The following is a 27,029-nucleotide window of genomic DNA, read 5'->3' on the forward strand; positions in this document are numbered from 1 at the left end:
GCTGTGTGAATCTCACCGTGATGCGTATTGAACATCAACACCATGCATTTGATGAATCTCCTTTAAATTATGGGATATCCCAAAAATCAGCTATACATGGTACGAAACTCATGTGGGCTATGATTTCTCTTGTATAATTTTTTAAAATTTAAATTTAATAAAGAATAAGTTATTAATCTTTTTTTATTAGAATCATTCTTCATGTACATACTCAGCATCATTTTTTTCATGAAACACTCAATGAATATATACACAAAAAATGGCTCCAATTAACAAATTACAATCAATCACACGTAATTAAATCTAAGTAACACATACACACAGTGTGTGTCTACCTCATGAGAACTTCCCATGAGGTCTAGCTGTGTGAACCCCACCGTGATGCGTGTTGAACATCAACACCATGCATTTGATGAATCCCCTTTAAATTATGGGATATCCCAAAAATCAGCTATATACGGTACGAAACTTAGGTTGCCCTCCCCCCCCCCCCAAATGATTTTTTCTTATATATATGTATATATATAGAAAATTAATTCTTTCTAAGAGAATTTCATGATACCATCCAAATTTTGAACGGTAACTCGGTGATAGTGAGTTCCGAAATTTAATTGATTCAACCTGGGTTAACTCATACCATGTGTACCATTTTGAAGTGCCCGTGTATCAAGCGTCATGACCAGCCAGTGTATCAAGTGATTTCTCTGTTGTAAACTACATTGTCCAAGGGCACGATGGAAAGTCATTTAACATTCTAACAGGATATGGCACTTGATACGCAGGCAGTTACAAATTACATACGGCAACTCAGATTTTGAGATGCCGAACAATCCTGACCTCTGAACAGTGACACTTAATTAAATGTCCACCAATCCTATAGGCAGATATGATAAAATAGTCATGAATTTTGGTTCATTGTACATATCAACTGTGACCACTAATTTAGATAAATTAATTTTAATTATTTATATGCCACCCACGTCTTGAAGTGATTTTGCAGTGACTGCGTATCATCAATCACACTCGCCCGAGTAGGGTAGTTTCCGTCAACTTTCGTTGTCCACCCTTCTCTCACTCTCCCTTTCTTGCTCCATCCATGGCGAGCCCCACAGAAGCTCCACCCAATCACCACCTGAACACTTTAGCATATCCAAGTATAACGAATCTAAAATGCGCACACAGTCTCCCAGTTCCCCTTCATGCTCACCCTCTCTAAAATCTTCATAGGGAAGTACCTCCTCCAAGGCTCCAACTGTCATAACTGCACACACCCTTTACCTCAGCCCCTCCCTCTCTCTCTTCATCTTCTCCTCACTCCCTTCCTCCCTCTCTCTCTTCATCTTCTCCTCTCTCCCTTCCTCCCTCTCTCTCCCTCTCTCTCTACTTTTATTCTCTTTGAATTTCTTCACGTCGCTGTAGACTTTTCTTGGGTTGGGTTTTGGTTTTAGGAGCAGATGTCGGCGGTGTCAGAAGGTCCGCTCCCTTACAACGTCCCGCAGGAGGAGAACTCTCCGGATAATGCTGTCATCTTCTTTGGAGTCTCTCTGGTGCTGGGGATTGCGTCGCGGCATCTCCTCAGCGGCACCAGAGTGCCTTACACGGTCGCCTTGCTTATCCTCGGCATCGCTCTTGGATCTCTCGGTTAGCTTCGATTCAGTTATCTTATCTTTCATTCTTTTAGTCTCTGTTCATTAGCCAGTTTGATTCGAGAAAATTGTAGAATTTGAGCTTAATTCGGGAAAATGGAGTTCATTTTCATCTGATTTTTTTTTTTTTAATTTTTAAAATAAAAATTGAAAGGGGTTGTTTGGATGGAAGTAAGATCTTTTAGGGGTCATTTGGATGCATGTACAGTTTTAAGTTGTAAACACTTTACATCTGAAATTTCAGTTAAACTGTTTCTATGCTATTTTGTTGGATTTTGAGTGGTAATCTGTTTACAGATAAACAAATTATGTATTTTTACAATGTATAAAGTAGGTGCTCACACCATATAGAGCTTGGGGTGGTAAATCCCGCTACATCGGAAGAAGGGCTTTTTTTTTTTTTTTGCGGGGCTCTGGGGGGTGAGAGGAGAGCATCAAAGTAAGCAAACACTAGATGGATTGGATGTCCTGATCCATCACAGTGGGCCCCACAGACAATCTGGAAGGTTTTTTTTTTTTTTTTTTTTTACACACGCACACACACCCCACACACTCACGCTGGTGGAATTTCACCACCTATGGGTACTCGAACCCTCGACCGGGAGTTGAAACTCCTGAGAGTCTACCACCCGGCCAAGAGTAAGGACCCAATCTGGAAGGTTTTTAATGGCAGTTGTACCATCCCAAATCTTCCATCTCTCGTGGCCCATCTGATGAGCAATTGGGCTTTCTTTTTGAGGTCTTTGGTGAGCATCAAGGGACGCACATGATGGACAGGTTGGATGTCTTGTATGTATCACGGTGAGCCCCGCTTATCATGAAGGTGTATCAATCATTGTGTTCTAGTATAATGTCTTTTTTAGTAGTAAAGGCTTCACCTAATCCATAACATAGCTTTTTGCTTGGAAGAGAGAGTGAGTTTACTTGTAAATTGTTTTTCAACCTGCAAACACTTTTGCCTGTAAGGTGTTTACTTGTAAGTCCTTTAAAACTAAGGATTTTACAAGCATCTAAAAGACCCATTAGTTGTAAAAGGTTTACAGGTGCAGGTAGCGGTGTACATCGAGTCGAACCGAGTTGAGCTAGCCTCAGCTTGACTCAGCTCGGCTCGGCTCAGCCACTAGCTGACCTCAGCTTGAACATGGCTCGGCTCGGTCCTCGAGCCTGACTGGCCAACTCGGGCTAGTTCAAGCCAAGATTGAGCCCAGTTCGCCATTGCAGGATTTTCACAAACACCTGGACTGCACCTTCAAAATCTCACTGTATTTGAGACAGCAGCAATGGTTTTACAGGTATTTTATCAAACACCTTTTAAGCAACATAAAAATCAAGAAAAAAAGGGTGTTGGTTTCATATACATACCTTCCTTGCCACCAGCGACACTTCTTTGAGTCATTTCATCAAACACTTGGTGAGCAACATCAATATCAAAGTAACCGAGTCACCGAACTGGTTCGATCCGAGTTCGATTCGAGCTGGGTTCGATCTGAGTCGAGTCTAGCTCGAACTCATTTTCGAGCTAAAAAAATCAGCTCGACTCTGCTCGAACTCAACTTCGAACCGAGTCAAATCGAGCTTTTTCGAGTCGAGTCGAGTCGAGCGAGCTAACTGAGCTAGCTCGGTTCGTTTACACCTCTAATTGCAGGTGGTGTTTGGATGCCTAAATTTGCTTGTAAAGTGTTTACAAGTGTAATACTTTACAGGTAAGCTCCCTTTTCTTTTGCTTGGCAAAAAGCTACATTTCAAATTATAGGTTAAAGTTGTTACACCTGAAAAGATATTATACCTAGCTGAGCTGGTGGTTGATATCAGTGTTGTTATATTTGATCGCATATGCCATAGTGGCATATGCGGTTTTTGGGCTGTTGGGCTTTAAGCAGTCTATTTCTCTATTGCTCTCTTACTCTTTACTCTCTCTCTCTCTCTCTCTCTCTCTCTCTCTCTCTTACTCTAATACAAATATAAAATCTCTTAACTCTCTCTCCTCTCTAATGCTCATTCTCTCAATCTCTCTCTCTCTCTCTTAACTTTCTTACACACACACTCTCTCTCTCTCTAATACTCTCATTTTATCTTAGATTTCTTACTCTCTTAGTCGACTTGTTATAATCTAATAGTCTAATAGATGTAATAAATATAACAAAATTTAATGAAATCGGTAATAAAACAAGACAAAATAATTCCCTACACTTGAAGTATTTATCCATATTTTTCATAATTTCTTATCTTCTTTTTTTCAGTTTTCCTTTATTTTTAGAATATTTTATTTTTATTAAAAAAAGTTCTATGTGACCGCATATGCGCACAGCCCCCTAGGTCGCATTGGATCACTTATGCCATTTGACAACATTGACTGATGTACACACATGCTGTGTGGGACCACCATGATATTTACATTACATCCATTCCATCTGTCATGTGCATCCCTTACAGATCTCCTATATATCCCAAAAATAGGCTGGTTGATCACTGGGTGGGCCACACGAGAGGGAACGGTTGAAATGAGGCTTCCACCATTAAAAACTTTCTAGATTGTATATGGGGCCCACTATGATGGGTGTAGGACATCCAATCCGTCCGGCATGTGGATCCCTTTATGCTCTCCTAGAAGAAGCCCTATTCATGTGATTTGAAGATTTTGGTGGGATTTACCGTCCATAGCTCTATGTGATGTGAACACCTACTTTATACATTGTAAACACTTCACAAGTTGCCAAACACACTGTTTGCTTGTAATTACTTTTTAATGTATAGGAAAACCTTTTTAATATATTTTCTCCAATCTTCCTTTTTAATATATTTTCTCCAATCTTCAAAAAAAAAAAAAAAAGAGTAGTAAAGGACAAATGTCATCAGTACAATTTTACCACCACCAAACCAAACATGGGAATTGTCGGTCAAATGCAGATGTATTCAGTAGACACATAAAGGAATTTGTAATCATTACACTTTTTCATGGCATTAACCTGAAAATCTTGAATCCAAACAGCAACATCAGTGTATTTTGTTGATGATTTGACATTAAAGTAATGAAAAAAAGCCATTATTATGATTTTACTGCTGGTAAACTAAACACAAAATCAGCGGTCAAATGCAGATGTCGTCAGGAGTTAGGTAAAGTAAGTTGTTATCATTGCACATTTCCTCCACCTATTCCTTCATTGTCATTTTGTAGAACAAGTTCCTCATAATATTTGAAACTAATTGGGTGATGCCTCATTCCGCAAATGCTATGTTTTGGGCGTGGCACGATGGGATCCAAGGAAAGGATGAATAAGTCATTTGGTTCATGATCTTGCTAGCAGTTTGGTGGAGTATTTGGGAGAAGCGCAAAAAAGATGATTTCAAAACAAATCAGGGCTGTGGTAACAGGTAGTATGGAAGATAAAAAGTGATGTGCTCTAGAATGGGCATCCGGAGTTAAGAATGTTACAGATAGTAATATTTTGTCTCTTTGCTCAGGTTGTAATTGTGGGCTGTATTCTTTTCACTTAAGACTATTGTCTAAGCGGGTTATTAGTAAACTTGCTCTTTCAAAAAAATAAAATAAAAATCATTGCACATTTCCGTCACATTATTGTGGTAATTGGTGAAACAAACAAGCCCTAAAAGGCAAACAGAAAAGCATGTAAACAATTTACACCCGAAACTCTTTTCAGGTGTAAAGTGTTTACAACTTAAAATTTTACAGGCATCCAAATGACTCCTTATTTGTTTTCCAGAACTGTTTTTTATTTTTATTTTTCTGGTTATTTGTTCCCATGTTGCTTCGCCCAGCAAGTGTTTAGCGCGGCCCACCTTCCCTTGATTCCATTTGTTTGTCTGGTAGGACCAATCACGGGATGGACAATGCCATCGGAATCTATTTCATTTGGATTAGTTAGACTATTGAGAGAAAGAATAGCCGATGGCCCAGGTTTAACAGGGAAAAGTCTTGAGGGAGATTTTTGGGGAAACAATATTCAATATATATGCCAATACTATCGGCATCATAAGCAATACAAAACAAGGGAATATTACAAAACATACCTCACATAGACAATAATATCGCTGACGCATGTTGATACATTGTGATATTTGCAATATTTCACAAATTTTGTGTGATTTTTGTGATATTTTGCTGATATATCGTCAATACTTGGCTGGTATTTCAATTGAAAGCAACGTAAATCAGAGAAAATCAGGTAAAAAAATTATTTTTTGCCCAAAATTTTCTAGGGATTCTCTTTGTAGTTGTGTTTTACAACTCCACCTGAGTTGTTTCACATCAAAACATGACTTTGGTGAGCATAGTTTTGTCCAACAATGTGTGCATGCGCGCATCCATGCGTGGGTAAGTGCATGTGCGCGTGAGTGCTCATTTGTCTTTTAACATCTCCTGAAGTTCCGCTAAAATTTTTACCATTGTCCTAAATTTCCCTGATGTTTCCATGAATATGCTCTCTTGAAGTTCCACTAAAAATTTCACCATTTTCGTAAAGTTTCTCCGATGTTTCTCTCAGACTGCGATACATTATGTGATACATGCCATATTTCCTGATGTTTCCCATGATATTTCCATATCCCAAGGTTTGCTATATAGTGCGACACCAATACCTTTTTTTTTTTTTGAAAGATAACTTATATTAAGAGAAAAATAAAAATAGAACAAACAAAGAACACTGCTGAGATAGCAGAAGGAAAGCTAAGCCTTAATAAAGGCTAGATTTACATCAGGCCCATCCATATGGAAAACCCCCATTCCGCAATCAGACATTTGACGTAAGAAGCCACGTTGTGAGAAGATTTCGATTCGTTGCGGAAACAACAGTTGTTTCTTTCTATCCACACCCCCCACCATATTGCCATCATCGCCATCTGCCATATACGAGATGTTGGCCTACCTATTTTAACACCATGCCAAGCCTTAAGAAGCGCTTCAACATTCCTAGGGAAACACCAATTGACCTTGAAGCAAGAGATGATATCTAACCAAATGGCCTGAGCAAACGGGCAGTGGATCAACAGATGGTCCACAGATTCTTCCGCTTTCAAGCAAGAGATGCATACATTGGTTAAGACCATGCTTCTTTTCCTGAGGTTATCTATGGTGAGGATTTTCCTATTCCCAGCAAGCCAACCGAACACGATGAATTTGGGGGGACAACATACTTCCAAAGGAAATGAATACCCTGTGAAGAGGATCTACCGTGACTGAGAGAGAGATGCGTGTAAAGAGATCTGATCGTGAAAACTGAGGATTTGTCAGCTTTCCACGTTAGACTGTCCTTCAAAGACTGGTTCGGAATAGCATGATGCACGTAGTCCAGAAGCTCTACAAACTCACTAATTTCCCAATCCTCCAAGTTCCTATGACATTTAATATTCCAAACTACTCTATTTGCTGTGATAGAATAGTTATCAGCAATGAAACTGTTCTTTTTCACGGCAAGGCGGAAAGTGGAGGGGAATTTCTCTTTTAGCGGGGTGTCTCCAAGCCAGATATCAGTCCAGAAGTGAATGCAGTCACCTTTGCCTACTGTAAAACCTATCCTTTGGATGACATCTTTTTTCAGGCGATAAATGCCTTTCCAGATCACGGAAGCCCTATACAAAGAAGACTCCGAAGTCCACCAATCTCCTTCCGAACTCCCATATTTGCCTTTTATAATTTTATTCCATAGACTGTTCTTTTCCGTACCAAGTCTCCAAATCCATTTCCCTAAGAGAGCCCAATTCATCATTTTTAATTCCTTTACGCCTGCGCCCCCCTCTATTATCGGTTTGCATACTTGTCTCCATTCCATCAGATTGAAATTCTTCTTGTCATCCTTCCTGCGCCAGAAGAAATTGCGCTTGAGGGAGTCTATGGATTTAAGGACCGTAACAGGGTAGCGAAACAAAGACATGAAGTAAGTTGGGAGATTAGATAATGCTACTTTAATCAACGTGAGCCGGCCAACGATAGATAGGTAACAACATTTCCACGCAGCCAAGTGATGATGAAAACGTTGTATGACCTTGTCCCATTGGTATTTTTTTGGACAGCCAATGCATAAAGGAAGGCCCACGAAAGTTGCTGGGAAAGATCCCGAGGAGCACCCCATAAGATCTGCCATGTCGCTAACCTCCTGATTGTCCATATTGACTCCGTAGATTATAGATTTGAACATGTTCACCTTCAGCCCTGCTACTGCTTCAAAGCATCTAATAACTGTACGCAGATTAGAAACAGACTCAGAGCTGGCCTCAGAGAAACCGATACCAATACATTGTGTGATACTGATGTTTCCATCCCAAGGTTGTAATACAGAAGCTTCATGAAAATGAAATTTTATTCATTGATTGCTCGATGCCTGTCAACATTGGGGCCGATCAGAGCTAAATCAAGACTGCCCATGATGGGCCGCACTTTTACCAGCTGGGAGCATAGGGACATTATATCCGTCCTGGTGCATTGGTACTCAGGACCCTATATTTCCCCTGAAACTGAAATTTTATTCATTGATTGCTCGATGCCTGTCAACATTGGGGCTGATCAGAGCTAAATCAAGACTACCCATGATGGGCCACACTTTTACCAGCTGGGAGCATCGGGACATTATACCCATCCTTATGCATTGGTAGTCAGGACCCCATATTTCCTCTGTATATTTTCCTAGCTCATATATAATTCTAACTAATTTTCTCCAATATGTTGCATCTTATTGTTAGTTTTTAATTTGCTTTTATTGTCTTCATGGAAAAAAAGATCTTATTATCCATTTTGTTTGTTGAACAAAAAACACAAAACAAAAATTTACCTTTTCTTGCTATTTGCATTTGTTTTCTTTTATTATATTTTTCTTTCTAAATTTCAACTGTAATATCACTACGACCTTCGCCTTGGTTTGGGGATGAGACAAGGTTTTGCCATTGTTTTAGAATTTTTATTGCTTTACCCATCTCCCTGACATTATATCCATCAATTCTGATTCATGAAGTTTCAGCTAATTCTTGACACACTCATAGTGCTATTAACTGTTATGCGGCCACTGGCCAGAGTAAATTCACACCAAGAATTAGTGCATGTGAAAATGACATTCAAAACTTCAATTGTTGATGCCTCCATTTGCAGAATATGGCACAAGTCATGGTTTGGGAAAATTGGGAGCTGGCATCCGACTTTGTAAGTTCAAGTTTGTGCCTTGTATTCAGACATGAGATATGTTGCAACTAGTAAAGTCTTGATTACTCCCTCAACCTTAATGAGTATATTTTGAGAATGAGTTGTGTGTCACGTTAAGGTGTTTGATGGTGTTCATATGCAGGGGCAAATATTAATCCTGTCCTTCTATTGTCTGTTTTTCTTCCTGCACTTCTTTTCGAGAGCTCTTTTGCCATGGAAGTGCACCAAATAAAGGTTTGCCTTCTGATTTTTTTCTTAATATTTGAGAAACTTAAACATCCTTGTCAAAAAGGGGTTTCAATTCTAAATTTATCTAGGCTGAGAACTGAGGAAAAAAAGTTTATCTTTAGTTTTGCCCCTATGGAATCATATTCCAAATGGGACTTACATTCTCGGGTTTGTAGTTCTAAACACGTTTGCTCCTCTGCTTGCTGCTCGCTTGCTGTCTACTAAACGAGCCTTCACTGCCCGCCAATTACATTTCTTTTTTTAAATTCTCTCTACTGATGAGCTTAGATTTTTTTTTATTTTTTATTTTTTATTATTATTTTTTGTCTGTATTGTTCTGTATTGGTTTTGATAAGTACAAGAAATGGGGCTTTTAAGCAGCCCACTGTCCCAGACTCCCAAATAAGAAAACAGTGCAGCGTTAAAGATTTATTCATTTTATGGTATAGGGTCACTGGCCCATATCTGATTGAACTGGAGTTCTCGTTAAGATGGATGCATAATCATTATAAACCACACATTTCATTTAATCATTAAAGTCCAATACTTTTAGATTTGAGGCACTTGATCACTTTATGCACATGGTATTTCCATGACCATTGTTGCCATGTTAAATAACTCCAAAACGGTAGTAAGACTGAAAGACGGAAATCAACAGAGTCACATTCACACGCTGAAAACTCACTCATGGTCAGAAGTACAAGGTGACGGGAAGCAACGGCTGACTTTTATTTTTTAAAGCAATGGCTGACTAGTTGCATCAAATTTGTGACAAGTCATTTTTTTTTCTCCTTCTGCTGTTAGAGCTCATGTTCCCCAGTTAGATGGGATAAGGCTTAGATGACGATGATGATAATGATATTAGAGTTCATGTTGTTTCTTTGGGTGATATCTTCATGTTTAAGAACATGCCAGAAATTGTATCTTATTATTATTTATTTATTTATTTTTGTGGGGAAAGATTGTGTATGCACAATGTGTACAGAGTGTTGGTGCTCACTTATTTCCCACCATACATAAATGCTCTGTGGTAATTCTAAAACACACCGCAAATGGTCTTTTTGAAAAAAAAAAATGATTTTTAAATGCTTGTGGGATTCCACACCAACTGTCCTTAAATGGTAGGAGATACATGCACCAACTCTCTTGCTGCATGCTGTGCGGACTGAAGGTGTGTACTGTCCAGAAACAACTCTGTTGTTATGCGTTGCTTGGACTCAAGTTGTGCCCTCTTTTTCTAGAATTTTAGGTTTTATTTTTTTATTTTATTTTATTTTATTTTTTATTTTTTGACAAAAAAGGAAATAAATAAAAAGAAAGGAATTGAACTCCAGAAAAAATGTATATAGGGACTGGAAGATCTATCAGTTTATATCATAATGAAATGAAAATTGCTACAATACCCTTAAGTAGACTTCATAGTGAGGTAAGCTGCTTAAGAGTATAATTGAAAGAAAGCATATGAAAAGATACGGAGACATAAACGTGTCTAACATGTGCCCAACTATCATATAACAGGAGCTACATTTGCAGGAAGGTTTTGGCTTTTGGGTATTTGGGGGTGTGTCATGCCACCATGTAGGAATGGTGTTTAGATGAGGTGCTCTATGATGAAAATGGTCCAGAGTCTAGAAATCTTCTTTGTACAAGGACTTTGTGGAGTCTTTGCTACTAGGCTGCTTGTCATAATTTTGTTTCCTCCTTCAGTTAAGCTTAATATTGATGGGATTGGGAGCAATGGGAATCTGGTTCCTGTTGGTTTTGGAGTTGTATTTCACTTTTATTTCGGTTGGGGTTAGTAGGGCATGGTGACAACCATTATTAAGGATGTCATATTGCGGTTAAAGACTATTTGAGTCCTTGGTGGGGTGTACAGTGCTCTCATTGATGCCCTTTAATGAATATGGGAGTATAAGAACATACAGTGATGGTTTGGTAGGACCAAGGTTATACTTTGATTGTGGGCTGCTTCGGTATGTGGTACACTACTTCCTCCATTGTATGCTATGCTATGGCTAGGATCATGTTGGTTGCTCCAGTACATACAGTGTGTATATGTGGTATAGTTTTATATACAATTTGATTTTTGTAAATTATATATTAAGTATTATAGGTCTCGCATGCATAATGATATATGTAGGCATGCTGTTACATGAATCGGAATATAAATCTCGATGTTTTGATATAGATTGAGACTGCAAGTTAATGTACACTGGGAGTATAGAACCATAATTGTGGATTTGTAAAAATAGTCATCCAGATCGCAAATGACCCATAATCTGCATTGCGGGATTCAGAACAGAGAATGTAGGGGGGTTAGCGATTTAGGTAACTGTTTACAAGTAAGGTATTCAATAATGGTAATGGTGGCTGTAATGACCAGCCTTATGGCTGTTACAATACGGGCCGTTATAGCCTTATAACTTTCAGATTATTATTATTATTATTATTTTTTTAATAAAGGAAAAAAAATGTATCAGCCCTATATGGGCCTTGTATCAGAGCATTACAGGCATGTGTCGGTCTGTTTAGGCTCCGTATCGGCCCTTTATGGGCCTATAATAGCCGTCATAGGCCCATTTAGTTATGAGCCATATTTTTTTTCCAAATTGGCGTTACAACCTCGTATCACCTAATAGTCACCACTGTTATGGCCATAACGAATTGTCTAATTTATGATAGGGTTTAATATTATTAACTCCACTGTAAGGATATGCACCCAAATATGCCCTGTCGAGAGGCTTTCATTGATCTAGGAAAAGAATAAATTCCAGGCCGTGGTCTGACATAGGTTCTTAATTACATTTCTTGGGGAAAAACCCTTTATTAAAAGATAAAAGCCATAGAAAACTAATTTGTTACATGGTGCAGAGTAATTGATGCATATAAGTCCTAATCTATGGTCCTTCATCTTTAGAGTGTCCAAATCGTTGATTAGGTTGAGGTATTAGTGACAGCCTTCAGCGAATAGGCGTCTTAGATTGCCAGTTGAGTGAGGTGATACTAGCAAATGATGCGTATCATGTATATTGGGAGGCATCAACTTCAAATAGCCATTTAGCTATGTGGTATATAGAAGCATGATCATTCTTACATTGCTAGGGGTCTCATATACCAAAGATGACGAAAAGAATCCATCAAATTGCATGTTAGCACTTGCCGTCTGATGACAAGGACAAGATCCTTAAGGACACTCTTGAGTAGGTGCAGAGCCTTAGGGACACTCTTAAGTAGGCACAATGGTTGTTAGAGGTCTTGGAACCGTTCAATTTACCGATAGGAGTGTGTCCCAAAAAGCTTGGTATCCTGCACCTGATTAAAATGAGGAAAATCCTTGTGGGGAAAGGTGACAATGGTCCATACATTTTTCCATACAAAACAACAATCTCATGCAAACTCTTGGTTGCGTGTGTGGGGTCGCTCGCACGATCCTTTAGGTTTTGCGCAACATGGAAAAAGTGATTTTTCCAATGTCAATAGCAGTGTTTTCGGTAGCGCTCGTAGTGTAGCGCGTAGCGTACTCTATGTAGTGTATGTAGGTAATGTAGCTCCCTGGTAAAGTAAGCTATGGGGCACGTAGCGTAAACTACAATGCATATAGCATACGCTACCTGTAGCATAGCGTTGGTAGCGTATGCTACCTAAAATCTCCTTGTTCCTTATTTAGTTTTTCTTCTATGCTAGTTCAACACCAATTTTAAAATGGTGGTGACTCATCCCCATCACATGTGGCACTACATTAGATCAATCTGAACCATCTAAATTGTGGTCCATATCGTGGATAGAGCACTTACATCAATCCAAACCATCCAAATTGGGGTCCATATTGTGAATTTGTGATGTTTCAGTTTCAATAAATAAATAAAAAAAGAAGTCACACTTAGAGATGTCTGAAGGCAAAGAGACAGATTTTGCACGCAAATATGTGGTTGACAATCTAGATTTGTAGTAAAAAACTCATAGGAATTATGCATTTTGTAAAATTTATTATATTTTTCTATTAATCTTATTAAAAAAATATCAAGTATCATGTAGCTTACGCCATACGCTATATAGCTTATGCTACACACTATAGAGGGCCAAACGCTACGCCATACGCTACACTATGCGCTATGTGCTATTTAAAACACTAGTCAATAATAACATTGGGTGGGACATCATCATTCGTGAACTTTTTATTTCTTCCTAACATGTAAGGAGAAATCTCATATTGATGCAGGCCCCCGACCTGCCTAGGCTCACTGTAGGGCCCAACCCACTTAAGCTCATCTAGGCCCACTGCAGGGCCCAACAAAACATAGGACCATAGCTCACCATAGAGCCTAGCATGTGCTGATTTTAGGGTTGATTATTTACAGATTTGGAAATTATTATTTACTAATTTTGTGAGATATGGGGGATTGATTTAAAGATGTGATAGGGGTGTAATTGATATGTTTGAAGATATGAGCTGAATTTAGAGATTTGATTGCTTTCCATGTTGGTTTTTCATAAGGCTTTTACCATATGAAGAAAGATTATATTAACTTGTAATAAATTGTAATTGATTCTCTTAGTTGTAGAGATTTTAATCAAGGATTCCTTTAGGATCTATAAAAGGGGGGTGGTGGTGCAGGAGTTACTCATTTCAATTAATTTTCTAGGTGTGGTTTTTCTTTAAGTTTTGTAAGAGAAAGTGTTGATATCAATAAAAGTTCTCTCCCTCTCTACTCCATTGTTCTTGTGAGTATATATATAAATTTCTTTGCAATTTGGGTATCGAGATCTCATTGACTTGATAACTGGATTGCACCACATGTTCTCCATAATTGTGTTCCTTTGTTTCTTGTCGTGTTTGTAGAGAAGTGATAATTTAGATGAGCTGGTCAATCAAGTTGTCCCTAGGTTAGGTCATACCATCTGGATTGTTCCTTTATGATGAGAGTTTTGTTTGGTAACATGGTCAAGTCGTGTTTGAGTTGTTGATTTTTACTCGGGAAGGTAATGATCTCAAATGAATCTTTGGATAAGACTAAATCTAATCCTTTATTCGAGCTAAGTTGGTCAAATTGTTTGATATACTCTATAACATGTTTATTTTAGTATCAAAAATGTAATTTGAATTTTTAGTCTTTATGATAACATATTCACTGTAATTAATATCACAATTTCTTCCCACTAAAGTTTAAAATTTGGGTTACTCATGTGATGAGGACATCACGTCATGTACAGCCTTACGTACGTATCAGAGGAGGAGGCGGGCTACACCACTTTCCCTATGGCTAGGCGAGTACCCGTGATCGTGCTGAAGACCCCATGTGCATGTGCGAGCATCTGGAAGACCCCACACTGGGAAGATGCACATGGGCTGCTTTATGGAGTGATCTAGACCGTTGGATTGGAGGGACACGACGATCGGATCATTGGATCGCATGGATCACATGATCGGGTCATTGATCGTTGATCGTCCACATCAATTTTAGATTTTATCATATTTTAGAATTTAACTTTTGATTATTTTATATTTGGACACATTATGAGTGTTTTGGTTGATTTTATTTAGACTAGGGCTATTTTCGTTAAAGTTCACAAGATGGGGATTATTGTAATTTTGAAACTTCTTGGATCTATAAAAAGAGGGGGGTGTGTGACCTCTCTCCCATTGAATTTCATGATAAAAAAAGAGAAAAGCTCTTGCTTTCTTCTCCCATCTAGTGTTCGAAATATCCGTATCGTGTTACGTATCGTACCCTTGGGATACGGATACGTATCAGTTATCGCATGGGATATATCGGTTGTATCGCGTAATGTATTGCTGTTGTTGGAAACATGGGGAAATTGGTCGAATTTTTCAATGAAACTTCAGTGATTGTTAAAAGAGACATCAACACACATTTATAAATCAAAACATTACAAAAAATAAGTGTACATAATAAGTTTTCTTTGCATGGGGTCCTAATCCATGCATTGTCTAACTGAATTGATGCAAGTATATTCAAAATCTATTCATATAGTTTATAAATGTAAGAAGACGTGTGGAAACATAAACAATACATTCAAAAACAAAAGAAGAATCACTAGATCGGGTTATATACATGTTTGATTTTCTGTTTGGACACAAGGATTGCAACCGATTTGCAAGAAAGTGGGAAATTTTGATTCTTTTTTTATTTTATTTATTTATTATTATTATTTTTTTTATAAATTTTCCGCAACTCGGCCCATCTCCTCCAAATCTCGAAATTGAAGCTCCCAATCCATGATTTTTCATGCAAAACATGAAAAACCATGGATTTGCAACAATTTGACATTGATTTAACATGATTTATAGAAAAAAAAAGATCGAAAATCGAAAATGCTCACCGGATCGAACATGTGAGATATATCGCACTACTCGTGAGTTTCGTATCGCACAGGTGGGATACAAGATATATTGTGGGATATATTGGTCGATATCGTCGATATTTAAAACACTGCTCCCATCTTCATGCGATTTGAAGATACTTCCACGCGATTTGGAAGGAAGATTGGCGCGAGGATAATCTTCATCAACGGAGATGCGAGGTCTCCATCTATCCCCTCACCATCTTCTTTTTTCTTCCCCATCCAGATATTCTCTTCAGATTCTTAATTCTCCCATCTCAAATCTTCATTTTTTCCGAAACCTAACTTTCCCATATCCATCCACAAACCAAACCCTAACCGCCCTAAACCCATCCTTCCACGCCACACGTGTGACCATACGGCCACACGTGTGAATCCCACCTGCCTCTTTTGGCTTTCCACCGTCATTATATCAAAACCCCATTCCTCCATCCCCGAAACCCTAACCCTAAACCTAAAATCCCTAACTTTCCCCAAATTACCGAAACCCTAATTTTCACCCTAGGATGTATTAGGTTTCCTATTTTAAAATAGACTATACCATATGCTAATCGGATGTCCCTACATCCATTAGATCTTAGTTTCGTTTTATTTAATGATCTTATGTTATGATGTTCGTAGCTTAGGCCAGGATTACGCATGATTTTCTTTTGATTTTCATGATATTTGTGATGAATATAGCGACATTTGTGTTTCTTTTTTTTTTGTTAAATATCTTAATTCGTTTATCTGATCTCACATGTTACTTAGTTCATGCATCGGTCCAGCATCATCATGGCTCAAAACTTTCCGCAACCTTGATTTGAGAGTCCATGATAAATCAGTAGTTCAAGGTTAGCACCGACACATTTGAGGACTGGATCTTGAAACCTTCAAGTATTGACGTGATATGCACAGTTGAGTTGTTAAGCCAATTAGGATGCTGACTGAATGACTCCTCATTACTCTTCGGTCTGATTCCAAGTCTTTCTTTTGAACCTCGTGAGGTTGACTCCATTGTTAAGGTTGTTCTCTGTTTACTGCCTCAGGACATCTTAATGAACTTGTCATCCAGAAAAAAATAATCACGCAGTTAGCAGTTCATTTAGGTATATTTCTCATTATAAGGAAATTAATTACTTTTTTATTTGCGTAGAGGTGTATGGTACAGATGCTGCTACTTGCAGGTCCTGGAGTTCTAATATCGACCTTCTGCCTAGGAATAGCTGTGAAGGTATGTGCCTAACATATTGTTTAAAATGAAATTACCATTCCTTTTCATAACATTCCTTGTTATACATGTGCTACAGGTCGCTTTTCCATATAACTGGAACTGGAAGACATCATTATTGCTTGGAGGGCTTCTCAGTGCTACTGACCCAGTTGCTGTTGTGGCTTTGTTGAAAGAGCTTGGTGCAAGCAAGAAATTGAGTACAATAATTGAAGGAGAATCCCTGATGAATGATGGGTACTCAGTTGTTTCCTTATGACTTCTACTCATTTCTTTCCTGCAGAATACTACAAGTAGTTCTGCCCTTCTTGGGCAGGCAATCTGAGATTGGTTGGTCTCTCAAATATCTTAGTTTCTTTGAAAAAGAAGAACTCCTGACTTTCTTACAATGATTAACATTTATCTTGCTGTGAAAAATTGTGTTTCAGGACAGCTATTGTGGTATATCAGCTGTTCTACAAGATGGTACTTGGCCAGAGTTTTAACATGGGCTCCATAATCAAATTTCTATCAAAAGTGTCACTTGGAGCGTATGTACCACTGCCATTTTGGATGAAATGCAGGAGGGTAGAGTATGAAGTTGCTTATACGACTCTTTCTTTGGTCCAGTGTAGCGGTTGGCCTTGCTTTTGGAATAGCATCTGTTTTGTGGCTGGGGTTTATTTTCAACGACACAGTGATCGAGATTGCATTGACACTTGCCGTGAGCTACATTGCTTACTTCACTGTAAGATCCTATATGAGCTGTGTCTGATTTCAAAGTTTACTGTGTACAATGAATTTAATATTGCTGATATATATTAAAAAAAAATGATTCTAATTAACTAATGAGAATTTGATGATGACCATGGGGATTGTAATTACAGTGTGAAGTGTTGGAATGATGGTAGGATGGTATGACGGTGCCATGATAGTCTGCTGTTTTTCTAGTATGATTAGACAATTGTCAAAACACTAGAATTTGGATTCAGATGTTTAATAAAATATCGTGTAGTAAAGTTTGCTTCTTTTCTTTTTTATCCTTTTAGAAGGGCAAAAGTAAGGTGGTGAATTTATGTGAGCATATGTACCACTGCCATGTCAAATAAATAAATAAATAAAAGAACAAATTTTGGAAAATTTATTTGATAATATGGTGCACTTTTCCATCTGAACCAATCATGATTCTTGGTGAATTCATTGATAATAAATTTGATTAATAGTGCCATTTCCCACCCTTTATATGCATTTTTATTTTATTTCATTATTTCCCTTTGTCTCCGAGATTAAAATAGATGTCCCATTTAGTGGATGGGTTTGGAAAGTATCAAATTGCCTCTTTTGCAAAGGGAAAAGGAAAATATGGTTGGATTTAATCTAAAGATTTTGAACCATGTATTGGATGATTTCGTCTTTATTGTCAACAAAAAGGCATGATAATACTTCATGTTCATTAATGAAATGGAAAGTTTAAACATATAAAAAAATTGATGATATTTGTTTTTTGGATGATGCTCATTCAGATGCCTGAGTAATTTTCTATGTTAGAAATAGTGTCCGAAGTATTAGTATCGCTACAGGTTTCGTTGGCCGGGGATTCGGAAACAATATCGTTATCGCCGATAATATTGTCAATTCTTGAAAATGCAGGGCAACATTCAAGAAATATGGGGAAAACGGTGGAATTTTCAATGAAACTTCAAGAGATGCTAAAATACACATATTTGCATATTTAAGAATCAAATAATGGTGAAAAAGACATATTTTCATATTTGGGAATCAAATAATAAGTTTTCCTTTAATGTGGCCTAAAAGTATGAATCGTTGACTCAGGGAAACATGGGGAAAATGGTGGATCTATCCATCCATCCAACCATCCATCCATGCATGCACATGTACATACAAACACATGCATGATCCATCCATCCATGCATGCATTCATAATTTAATATACACATACAAACATGCATTTCATCGTACAACCATGTGCCCATAAAAAAATTTCAAATGATTTTTTTTAATAAACAGTTTTTTGGCGATATTATCAGCATATTACTGATACATTGCTGATACAGGCGACACTTAGAATTTACATAGTAAAAAATATTGGTGATATGTTGGCAATATTGATACATTGATGATACAAGAGACTTCGAATTTTACACAATCGAAAACATTGGCAATACTTAGCGATATATTGCTGATACCCGGAGTTTTTTATACAACTATTAGTGTTGCCGAGTTGGAGATACGGATAATATCGGCAACACTCCGAACAATGGTTAGAAAGTATAAAACTTTATTATAGCCCTTGATAGAATGCAATGGTTGAACATGATTCATGTAGCTGACCCCAATTATTTGGGATAAGGCTTAGATGATGATGATGATGAGAAAATATAAAATTTTCCTAGAAAAAGATTACATGCTTAGCAGATCTCCAATTGTCTACTTATATTTTTTCTTTTTTTCCTTTTTTTTTCCTCCCATTTATTAAGATCTCTGGTTCAAATTCATATGCATTTCATTCAGGTTTCAGCTAGCAAACATAAGCCATTTAAAAAATTGACAACACCGAGGATAAACTATTCTTGAATTATTTGCACAAGACCTTTTTCATTCTTAATCATTATTCTCTTTCTTGAATTATCAGTCCATCTGTTTTTACTAGGCTGCAGATAATTAGTTTTCTATGTTAGGTTACTTCCTACTTTTGAATCTATTCCTAGTTGAAGATCATATATTCTCTTAGTGCACCTGAATTCCAAGTTTTATACATAGGCCAACTCTTATAAATTTCAGCTTTTGGGTTTTGGCTACAGGTTTCTAAATTGTCTCATGTGATGCTTTTATGTTAGTTTCTGTGATTTCGTTATATATATATATATAAAGGCAGCACGTTGTCGTGTTGTTCTGCAGAATGTATAATTTTCTTTCTTTTCGCTTGCTTTCATGCCAAATACCATATAAATGAAAAAAGAATAGTAAAATATGATGGATTTGATGCAAAGGTGGCACCTATTTTACTATTCTTTTTGTTTTTTTTTTTTTTTTAAATTTTATTTTAAAAAAAAATAATCTTCACCACTTCCTAAAATGTCTACCATGTTTTTCTGCTAGGCTCAAGACGGGGCTGATGTTTCAGGTGTCTTGACAGTAATGACTCTAGGGATGTAAGTTTAAACTGGTCTTGTGTAATTTCCAACATTTACTGGATGTACACAATGTCACGATAATACACTGTATGGACAGGTTTTATGCAGCAGTCGCTAAAACAGCTTTCAAGGGTGACAGCCAATCAAGTTTGCATCATTTCTGGTATGTATGTTACACTCTCAGTATGGTTGAGGCATCTTAAGAAGGTAGCCTGTTTGTCCAATGTTCCAAGTGAGGTAGAAAGATGTTTTTCATTCCCCCTTTTAATATAAGGAGCGTGCCTTGAGTTCTTAGAGGGTCCATTGCGGGCGGAGACATTATAACAGGATTTATATAATCTTTGAATCAAGGATATGCAGTGTTGTAGAGCCATGAGGTTACCCGTGGCTTGGTGAGAAAAACCATTCCTTGATGGAGACCACCCTAGGTGTTCTCCAAAGATCTCCCTGACTGAACAATCCAAGGCCTTCTATCTCTTGGTGTTTTTCAAAAGACGAAAGCATAAAACATTTCAAAACCAAATTTAATCACATAAGGATCTACTTCTCATCCAGATGAAATTAAATTTCCTAAGGATGCAGACCGATGATCGAGATTATACCTATGATTATGTCCTCTTGATCGTGTGGAATTCCAATTCTATTCCTCCTGCTTAGGTCTCTCCTTTATCTATTTCCAGTGAAGGGATGCCTTGAAAGCCTTCTCTCAATCCACACTACAGGGCTATTGATGTGAGAGAGGATGAGAGCTGTTCATAGGGCGGTGGACCACTTGTGTGAGGTTTTTTTTTTTTTTTTTTTCTTTTTCTTTTGGCATGTTATACCATATCGTGGTCCTCATCCCAAAGGACTTTGGTATGACCTACATCGTCAAAAGCTTGTGATCTTACGTATTTGTGTTCTCAAATTGACCCAAATTCTTCCACCAGTAGTGGTGTCGATCCTTGGCCCAAATTCCCATTAAAGCACCAGAGGTGGACCTCTAAAATATTCAACCATTGGATATTCATGAAGTTTGATCAAAACACTTCAACGTCGAAATCAAACAATCTAATGGGGATAGAATATATATATATAGTTTATGGTTTACAAGGAATATCATCATATGGTGGTCATCATCCTACAAACTTGGTATGCCCTACATCAGAAATCTGTGATCGTGCCTATTCATTTACCCAAATTGACCCCAGATTCGTCCACCATCTGTGGTGTTCATCGTTGGCCTAAAATCTCATTGAAGCATAAGAGGTGGACCACTAAGAGATCCAATCGTCGAATATCCATCAAGTTTGATCAAAACACTTATTTGGTGAAAACAAAAGATCTATCAATTGAAAAAATTCGATAAACATTTAAGAGCTGGCCAGCTATAAAACATTTCGGTCCGATCGCTAAGATCTATTTGTAATTGAGTCCAAGGAAGACTGGTTGATCCCTTGTTAGTTTATGTAAGGCTTCAACCGCATCTAATGTGCTTACCAAAAAAACACCCACATGACGCTCACTAATGTAACCTCAAAATGCGTATCAAGGTCCGTTACACTAGGACCATGAAGTCCTTCAATGACCTCAAGTCAAAGGAATAGTCAAAGCCAGAACATAATCAAGTTAATCTAATTTGAGACCTGATGCGATTCTCCAATGCGATTGTCCAATCAAGCCCAACACAAGTACTCATAAATAAGTTATCATTCACACTTCCATGTGGTGAAAGGCATAGGCAACAAGATGCCTAATGGTAGAGATTATTCCATCCCAACTTGTTGTTGGTTCCTCGTCACACGGGATAACCATGAAACTAATCCCGAGTTGCCCAAACTCGATGAAGTGGTTATGAAATTTAAGGTACTTGAGAATCAGAGTGCCATGACTCTCCCTTAGCCATAATTGCTATTGTGTCCACTTCATTCTTTTCCCAAGGATGCACCAAAGAGATTCCTTAAGGAACCCCTATGAGATGCTAACATATTTAATGCATAAGTTCCACACACAATTAATAATGGATAAAATACAAAGCATGTTGATGTGGACATCACTTCACGTACACCCTTGTGTACGTATCAGAAAAGGAGGAGGGTCACACCGATTTTCTTATGGCTAGGCGAGTACCCGTGATCGTGTTGAAGACCCCATGTGTATGTGCGAGTATCTGGAAGACCCTACACTGGGAAGATCCACATGAGTTGCTTTATGGAGTGATCCAGACCATTGGATTGGAGGGACGTAACGATTGGGCTGTTGGATCACATGATCGAGCCATTGATCGTGGATTGTCCACACTAGTTTTTCTTAAATTTTATTAGCTTATAGGATTTAGTTTTGTTTATGTTATGTTTGGACACCATTATGAGTGTTTTTAGTTGATTTTAGTTAGACTAGGTCTATTTTTATCAAAATTCACAAAATAGGGTGTTTATTGTAATTTTCCAACTTTCTTGGATCTATAAAAGAGGGTGGGCGTGTGACCTTCTCCCTCATTAGATTTTGTGGTTTTAAAAAAAAAGAAAAAGAAAAAACTCTTGCTTTCTTCTTCTGTCTTCATGCGATTTGAAGATACTTCCATGCAATTTGGAAGGGAGATTGGTGCGAGGCTAATCTTCATCAACGGAGGTGCGAGGTCTCCATCTATCCCCACACCATCTTCTCTCTTCTCCTCCATCAAGGTATTTTCTTCGAATCCTTCGATTCTCCCATCCTAAGCCTTCATCCTTTCATAAACTCATCTTTTCTTTATCTTTTAACAATCCCAAACCCTAACTGACCTATCCCATTCATCCCACGCCACACGTGTGACCGTATGACCACACGTGTGAATCCTTCGGATTGGCCGTATGGCCATACCTTGCCCCTTTTGGCTTTCCATCATCCTTATATCAAAACCCCTCTCTTCCATTCCCAAAACCCTAACTGTAAATCTAAAATTCCTAATTTTCCTACTTTTCCAAATTACTCGAACCCTTATTTTTACCCTAGTTTGTGTTAGCTTTTCTACTTTAAAATAGACTATATCCTATGCTAAGTGAATGTCCTTACATCCATTAGATCCTAGTTTCGTTTTATTTAATGATCTTGTGCGATGATGTTTGGTAATTTAGGCTAGGATCATGCATGATGTTCTTTTGGTTTTCATGGGATTCGGGATGATTATGGCGATACTCGTGTTTTTTTTTTTTTTTTGTTTTTGCTAATTATCTTAATTCTGCTACTTGATCTCACATGTTATTTGGTTCATGCATCGGTCCTGCATCACATGTTCTTTTCAACTAAGTGATAATGAATAAACAAGGTTCATCAACAGTTATACATGGGCTTTTTAGGGCACACACATATACAATATCAGTGGTCTGCCATCAAACGGTTATGAAGGTACAAGAATAGTCTTTGTAGAATTATGTAAGAGTTAAAGGAGATAGAAAAGAGATTAGGAAAAAGATAAGGAAAAAACCCAAAAATACGCCTCACACGCACCTCCAATCTTCCTTCATTTATTAAGTAAAAAAAGAAGAAGCAAAAAACCCAAAAATTCCCCTCACAATATGACAAGTGTATACTAATTGCTTGTAATAGACTAAATAAGGCATAAATTAATCCTCCATAAAGTCTTAGGAATTACATACAAGCTTTGGATGAAATTCCTAAGACTTTATGGAGCCGACCCCAGTTAGTTGGGATAAGGCTTAGATGATGATGATGATGAGAATTAAACTATAGGCTTAGATGATGACAAGAATTAAACTATAGGCTTAGATGATCATGGTGATGAGAATTCAACTACGAGGGTCTTAGAACATAAACCAATAGTAACCAAATTATGAAGTTAAAATTCGCAAGTACCATTAAATTATGATAGATAAAATCTGTAAAATAATGTGGGGTCATGGGGTGGCATTTATAAAACCAATTTCTGATGTTGAGCTCCATTAGTCAGCTAGTGATTACTGAACCAACATAATCAAGAGCAAGCAAACATATTATTAACACCTTGCTGAAAAAGTAATTGATACCAAGGTGACTTGAATCATCAAACCTTGACCCAAAATGGTATTCCATCAAAGGCTACAATATTGATGAGGATGTGGACAACCAAACGTTGATGAATTGGGCTGATATACTCATTAAGGAGTTTCTGGACGGATTGGAGCATGGAAAGGGACCTAAAAATCTTTCATTATGGGCTAAATCTATAAATCCATCAATGGACCATCAACTATGCATTGTGGCACCCGTGGCTGTGATACACTTTTGGATCAAGGTCTTTTGGTGGTGTTTACTTAAAGTTATGAATTTTATCTTATTTTTGGACGAATTTTGTTTTATTTTTGCTTTGCTTATACCTCACTTAAATAGGGGTATTTTGTTCACTCCCCAAGTGCAGGGTTGTGATGTAGTAATAAACTCGGTAAGACCGAGGTCGAATCCACAGGGACTGATACCTGTACGTTATCTGAAACCAAGTAGAACTAGAACTAGACTAAGATGTGATTTAAACCAAAGAGAAATTGAAGAATAATTGTGGAATAGTTATCTAAAACTTTAAGGAATTCAGAGAAAGGAAACTAGGGATTCAGAGGATCCACTTGTAGAGATCAGGGAGATCTTATGTCAGTATCACAAATTATGGAAATTTACTGAACTGCCATTGATATAGGTTTCAAGAGATGAAAGGTATATGAATTAGAATGGATTCCATCATCTAACCATGCCCAGAAGACAAAGTAAACAACAGGATTAAACTAATTACCAACCAATCAACAATGTATGAAGATCAGGAAGGGTACTGTCATCCTATCATGCCCATGGAGCAATGGTGAACAACAGGGCCTCCTGACGTCATAAACATTAAAAGAGAAAGAGAAATATTCAAAGCCATTGCAAATCCATTGTAATTTCACTCACAACAGACCATTAAATACTGAGAAAATATTCCTTGAATTATCAACTTAAAAATCAAATTAAGTTCAAAAATTTTAAATTAAATGCATAGAATAAACTCTCCCATCTCGTTACAGGCTTCACCTCTTAGCCCTAGCTAAGAAGTTTAGCCACGCATGGTTGGCTATCAAAAACAACAAAATAAAACTAAAAAGGAAAAGAACCGAATAAGCAGGAAAAAGAAATAACCCACTTCCACGTTCAGCCTTCCTTCAACGAGAACTCCTCCGCTGCCTGTCACTCTCTCTCAGACGTGCAGCAGCAGGCAAGCCTTCCTTTCTCTCCTCACGCTGCCAGACGACCCAAACTCTCAAGCCCAAAACGTGCAGCAGCAACCCACCATTCTTCTTTTCTTCTTCACGCTGATCCCGTTCCCTGGCCTCCAAGCATACCCCCCTCTCTCTCGATCACACGCTCCTTATAGAGCTGTCCTCCGAGAGTCCTACCGGAAATAGGACGCGGAGATACTTCTTACGCAGCCAGGACCGGCGGAGAGCTGGAGTCCGCAAACAAGCCAGCTGAACTTCATCTACGCGGCGTGCGAAAACAGGGCCGGTTCCGTGTTCGACGCTGGTGATGATGGGCCCCAATTATAGTATTTCTTTCAAAAATCAGAGCCGTTTAATGTATTTGTAGGACCGATTTAGGCCATGAGCGAAAATCTGGAATGAATCCAAATCTTAGGTGGGCCGCAATATCAATCAACGTGGCGTCCTTTCCTCCCATCTTCCAATCTTGCTGTTGTGCATGGTTGCAAAAGAACACCATGGTTCTTGTTGAAATCATTCCTTGGACCCACTGGACAGCTCGGATCATCCATCTAGATGATCCTTGTGGGCCACAAGAATCCAACCGGAGCCCCTGTTTTCGATTTTTTCGTCTCTGCTTCGGATTCCACGGAAGTATAATAATCAGTGGGGCCACTAGGGAAATCTTCTAGAAAATCAGCTCCGTCCATCTGGTTCTTCACATGATTTAAGGCGTCGAGACCGAAGATGAGGTGCATCCAGAGATCAGGTGGCCCCAGATCAGTAAATTGTGGGCTGAAATGTCCGTTGGACCACTTCCAGAGATCAATGGATGAAATTTTACGTGTACGGTTCATTTATGGTCCTCGTGCCACGTATGGAGTTTGAATCGATCGGATGGTAGGAACCTGTAATCTTGCATTTTGGACGTCTTGGGCCACTTGAGCTTCAATTCCTCGATTTTCTTGGATCCGGCGTGCAAATCTATCGATCTTGGTCTCCTAAGGTCCGTCCCATGCTTTAGTGTCATCGATCGGTAAATCCATGCTTTTTAGTGTCCTTTCCATCCAAGCTCATGAAGACGCCCGCATCACAAATACAATTAAATTAGGCTATTAAACGGTGTCATGCTTGTGAATCCATACAATAAATGGGTCTGATATGCAATATTTGACCCTCAACACAACCCCCAACCAGCATTTTGCTAGTCCCGAGCAAAGTATGCGAAAAATAAGTTGAGAATTACAGGAGAATTTCTATGAACTCGAGTGATTTTGGAAAACAATCTAGATATTCAGAATTCAACAATTCATGAATGTTGGGCCTTACTCTCTCCTAGACTCAAACACACGGTAAACTTCATTCAAAGTATTAGTCCCTTAATTAGAAATAATCCTAAACATTGAGTTCCACAGATGTAAAGTGTAATCCCAACTTTCAACATTAATATTCAATTCTTTATTTCAGGATATCGTTGGTAATCAACAAGAGAATTCATAATAACCAAAGCTTGCCTCAAAGATCATCTTTTCATTCCTTCAGTTTTTTTTTATTTTTATTTTTATTTTTACTCTAAAAACAAAGAAGGGGAATGAAGTCCACACTTATAGGGAGCAAACCTATAGTGAAGATTCTTTGCCTAACCTTTTTCAACGGTATCTCTTCCTTTTAATTGATCTTGACGAGCAATTGTTCAAGTTGGTTCCTTCTATGCTTATTGATCCCCAAATTAACCCTTTAGTTTTAAACTGAAATCTTGATGTGTAAGCGAGATGTGACATGTGAAATCATGACTCAATCAATGTTTACAACTTCTAATCATGGATTAATAATTAAACTTAACTGTGGAATCTAACGAGCAACTGAATCCAAGAGCAGTAAATCACCAACATTCCATATCCTGTGATTCTAAATCAAAGATGGTTGTCAAATCACTTTGAGTTCACCAAAAAGTCCAGAAAAAATTTAAAAATTTTTCACACTTGTTGCTCAAGATGAAAGAACACTGATTAGGTTACCTAATCTCCCACCCCCAACTTAAAAGCTACATTGTCCTCAATGTAAAGGATATGAGTATGGAATGCGCATAGGACAACAAAAGTAAAGAAAAAGTGAAGGGAA

General features: G+C 38.0%; 1 protein-coding gene across 3 annotated transcripts in view; it reads left to right on the plus strand.

Annotated features, from left to right (window-relative positions):
- The first annotated feature begins 1,237 nt into the window (after positions 1 to 1,237).
- LOC131251624 (sodium/hydrogen exchanger 8-like) overlaps positions 1,238 to 27,029 on the plus strand; it is a 116,027-nt gene continuing 90,235 nt past the window's right edge. Inside the window, exons 1-10 of one of the 3 annotated variants that reach the window (XM_058252461.1) lie at positions 1,238 to 1,340; positions 1,385 to 1,641; positions 8,743 to 8,793; positions 8,936 to 9,027; positions 16,520 to 16,597; positions 16,674 to 16,831; positions 17,023 to 17,124; positions 17,204 to 17,321; positions 19,694 to 19,746; positions 19,826 to 19,891. In XM_058252461.1, the coding sequence (XP_058108444.1) occupies positions 1,455 to 1,641; positions 8,743 to 8,793; positions 8,936 to 9,027; positions 16,520 to 16,597; positions 16,674 to 16,831; positions 17,023 to 17,124; positions 17,204 to 17,321; positions 19,694 to 19,746; positions 19,826 to 19,891 (905 nt within the window). In that variant the 5' untranslated portion in view covers positions 1,238 to 1,340; positions 1,385 to 1,454. Of the gene's footprint in view, positions 1,642 to 8,742; positions 8,794 to 8,935; positions 9,028 to 16,519; positions 16,598 to 16,673; positions 16,832 to 17,022; positions 17,125 to 17,203; positions 17,322 to 19,693; positions 19,747 to 19,825; positions 19,892 to 27,029 lie in introns of all 3 variants that reach the window. The other 2 variants (XM_058252460.1, XM_058252462.1) reach the window with 2 other exon arrangements.

Source organism: Magnolia sinica, chromosome 7 (genome assembly GCF_029962835.1).
Source record: "Magnolia sinica isolate HGM2019 chromosome 7, MsV1, whole genome shotgun sequence".
Lineage (NCBI taxonomy): Eukaryota > Viridiplantae > Streptophyta > Magnoliopsida > Magnoliales > Magnoliaceae > Magnolia > Magnolia sinica.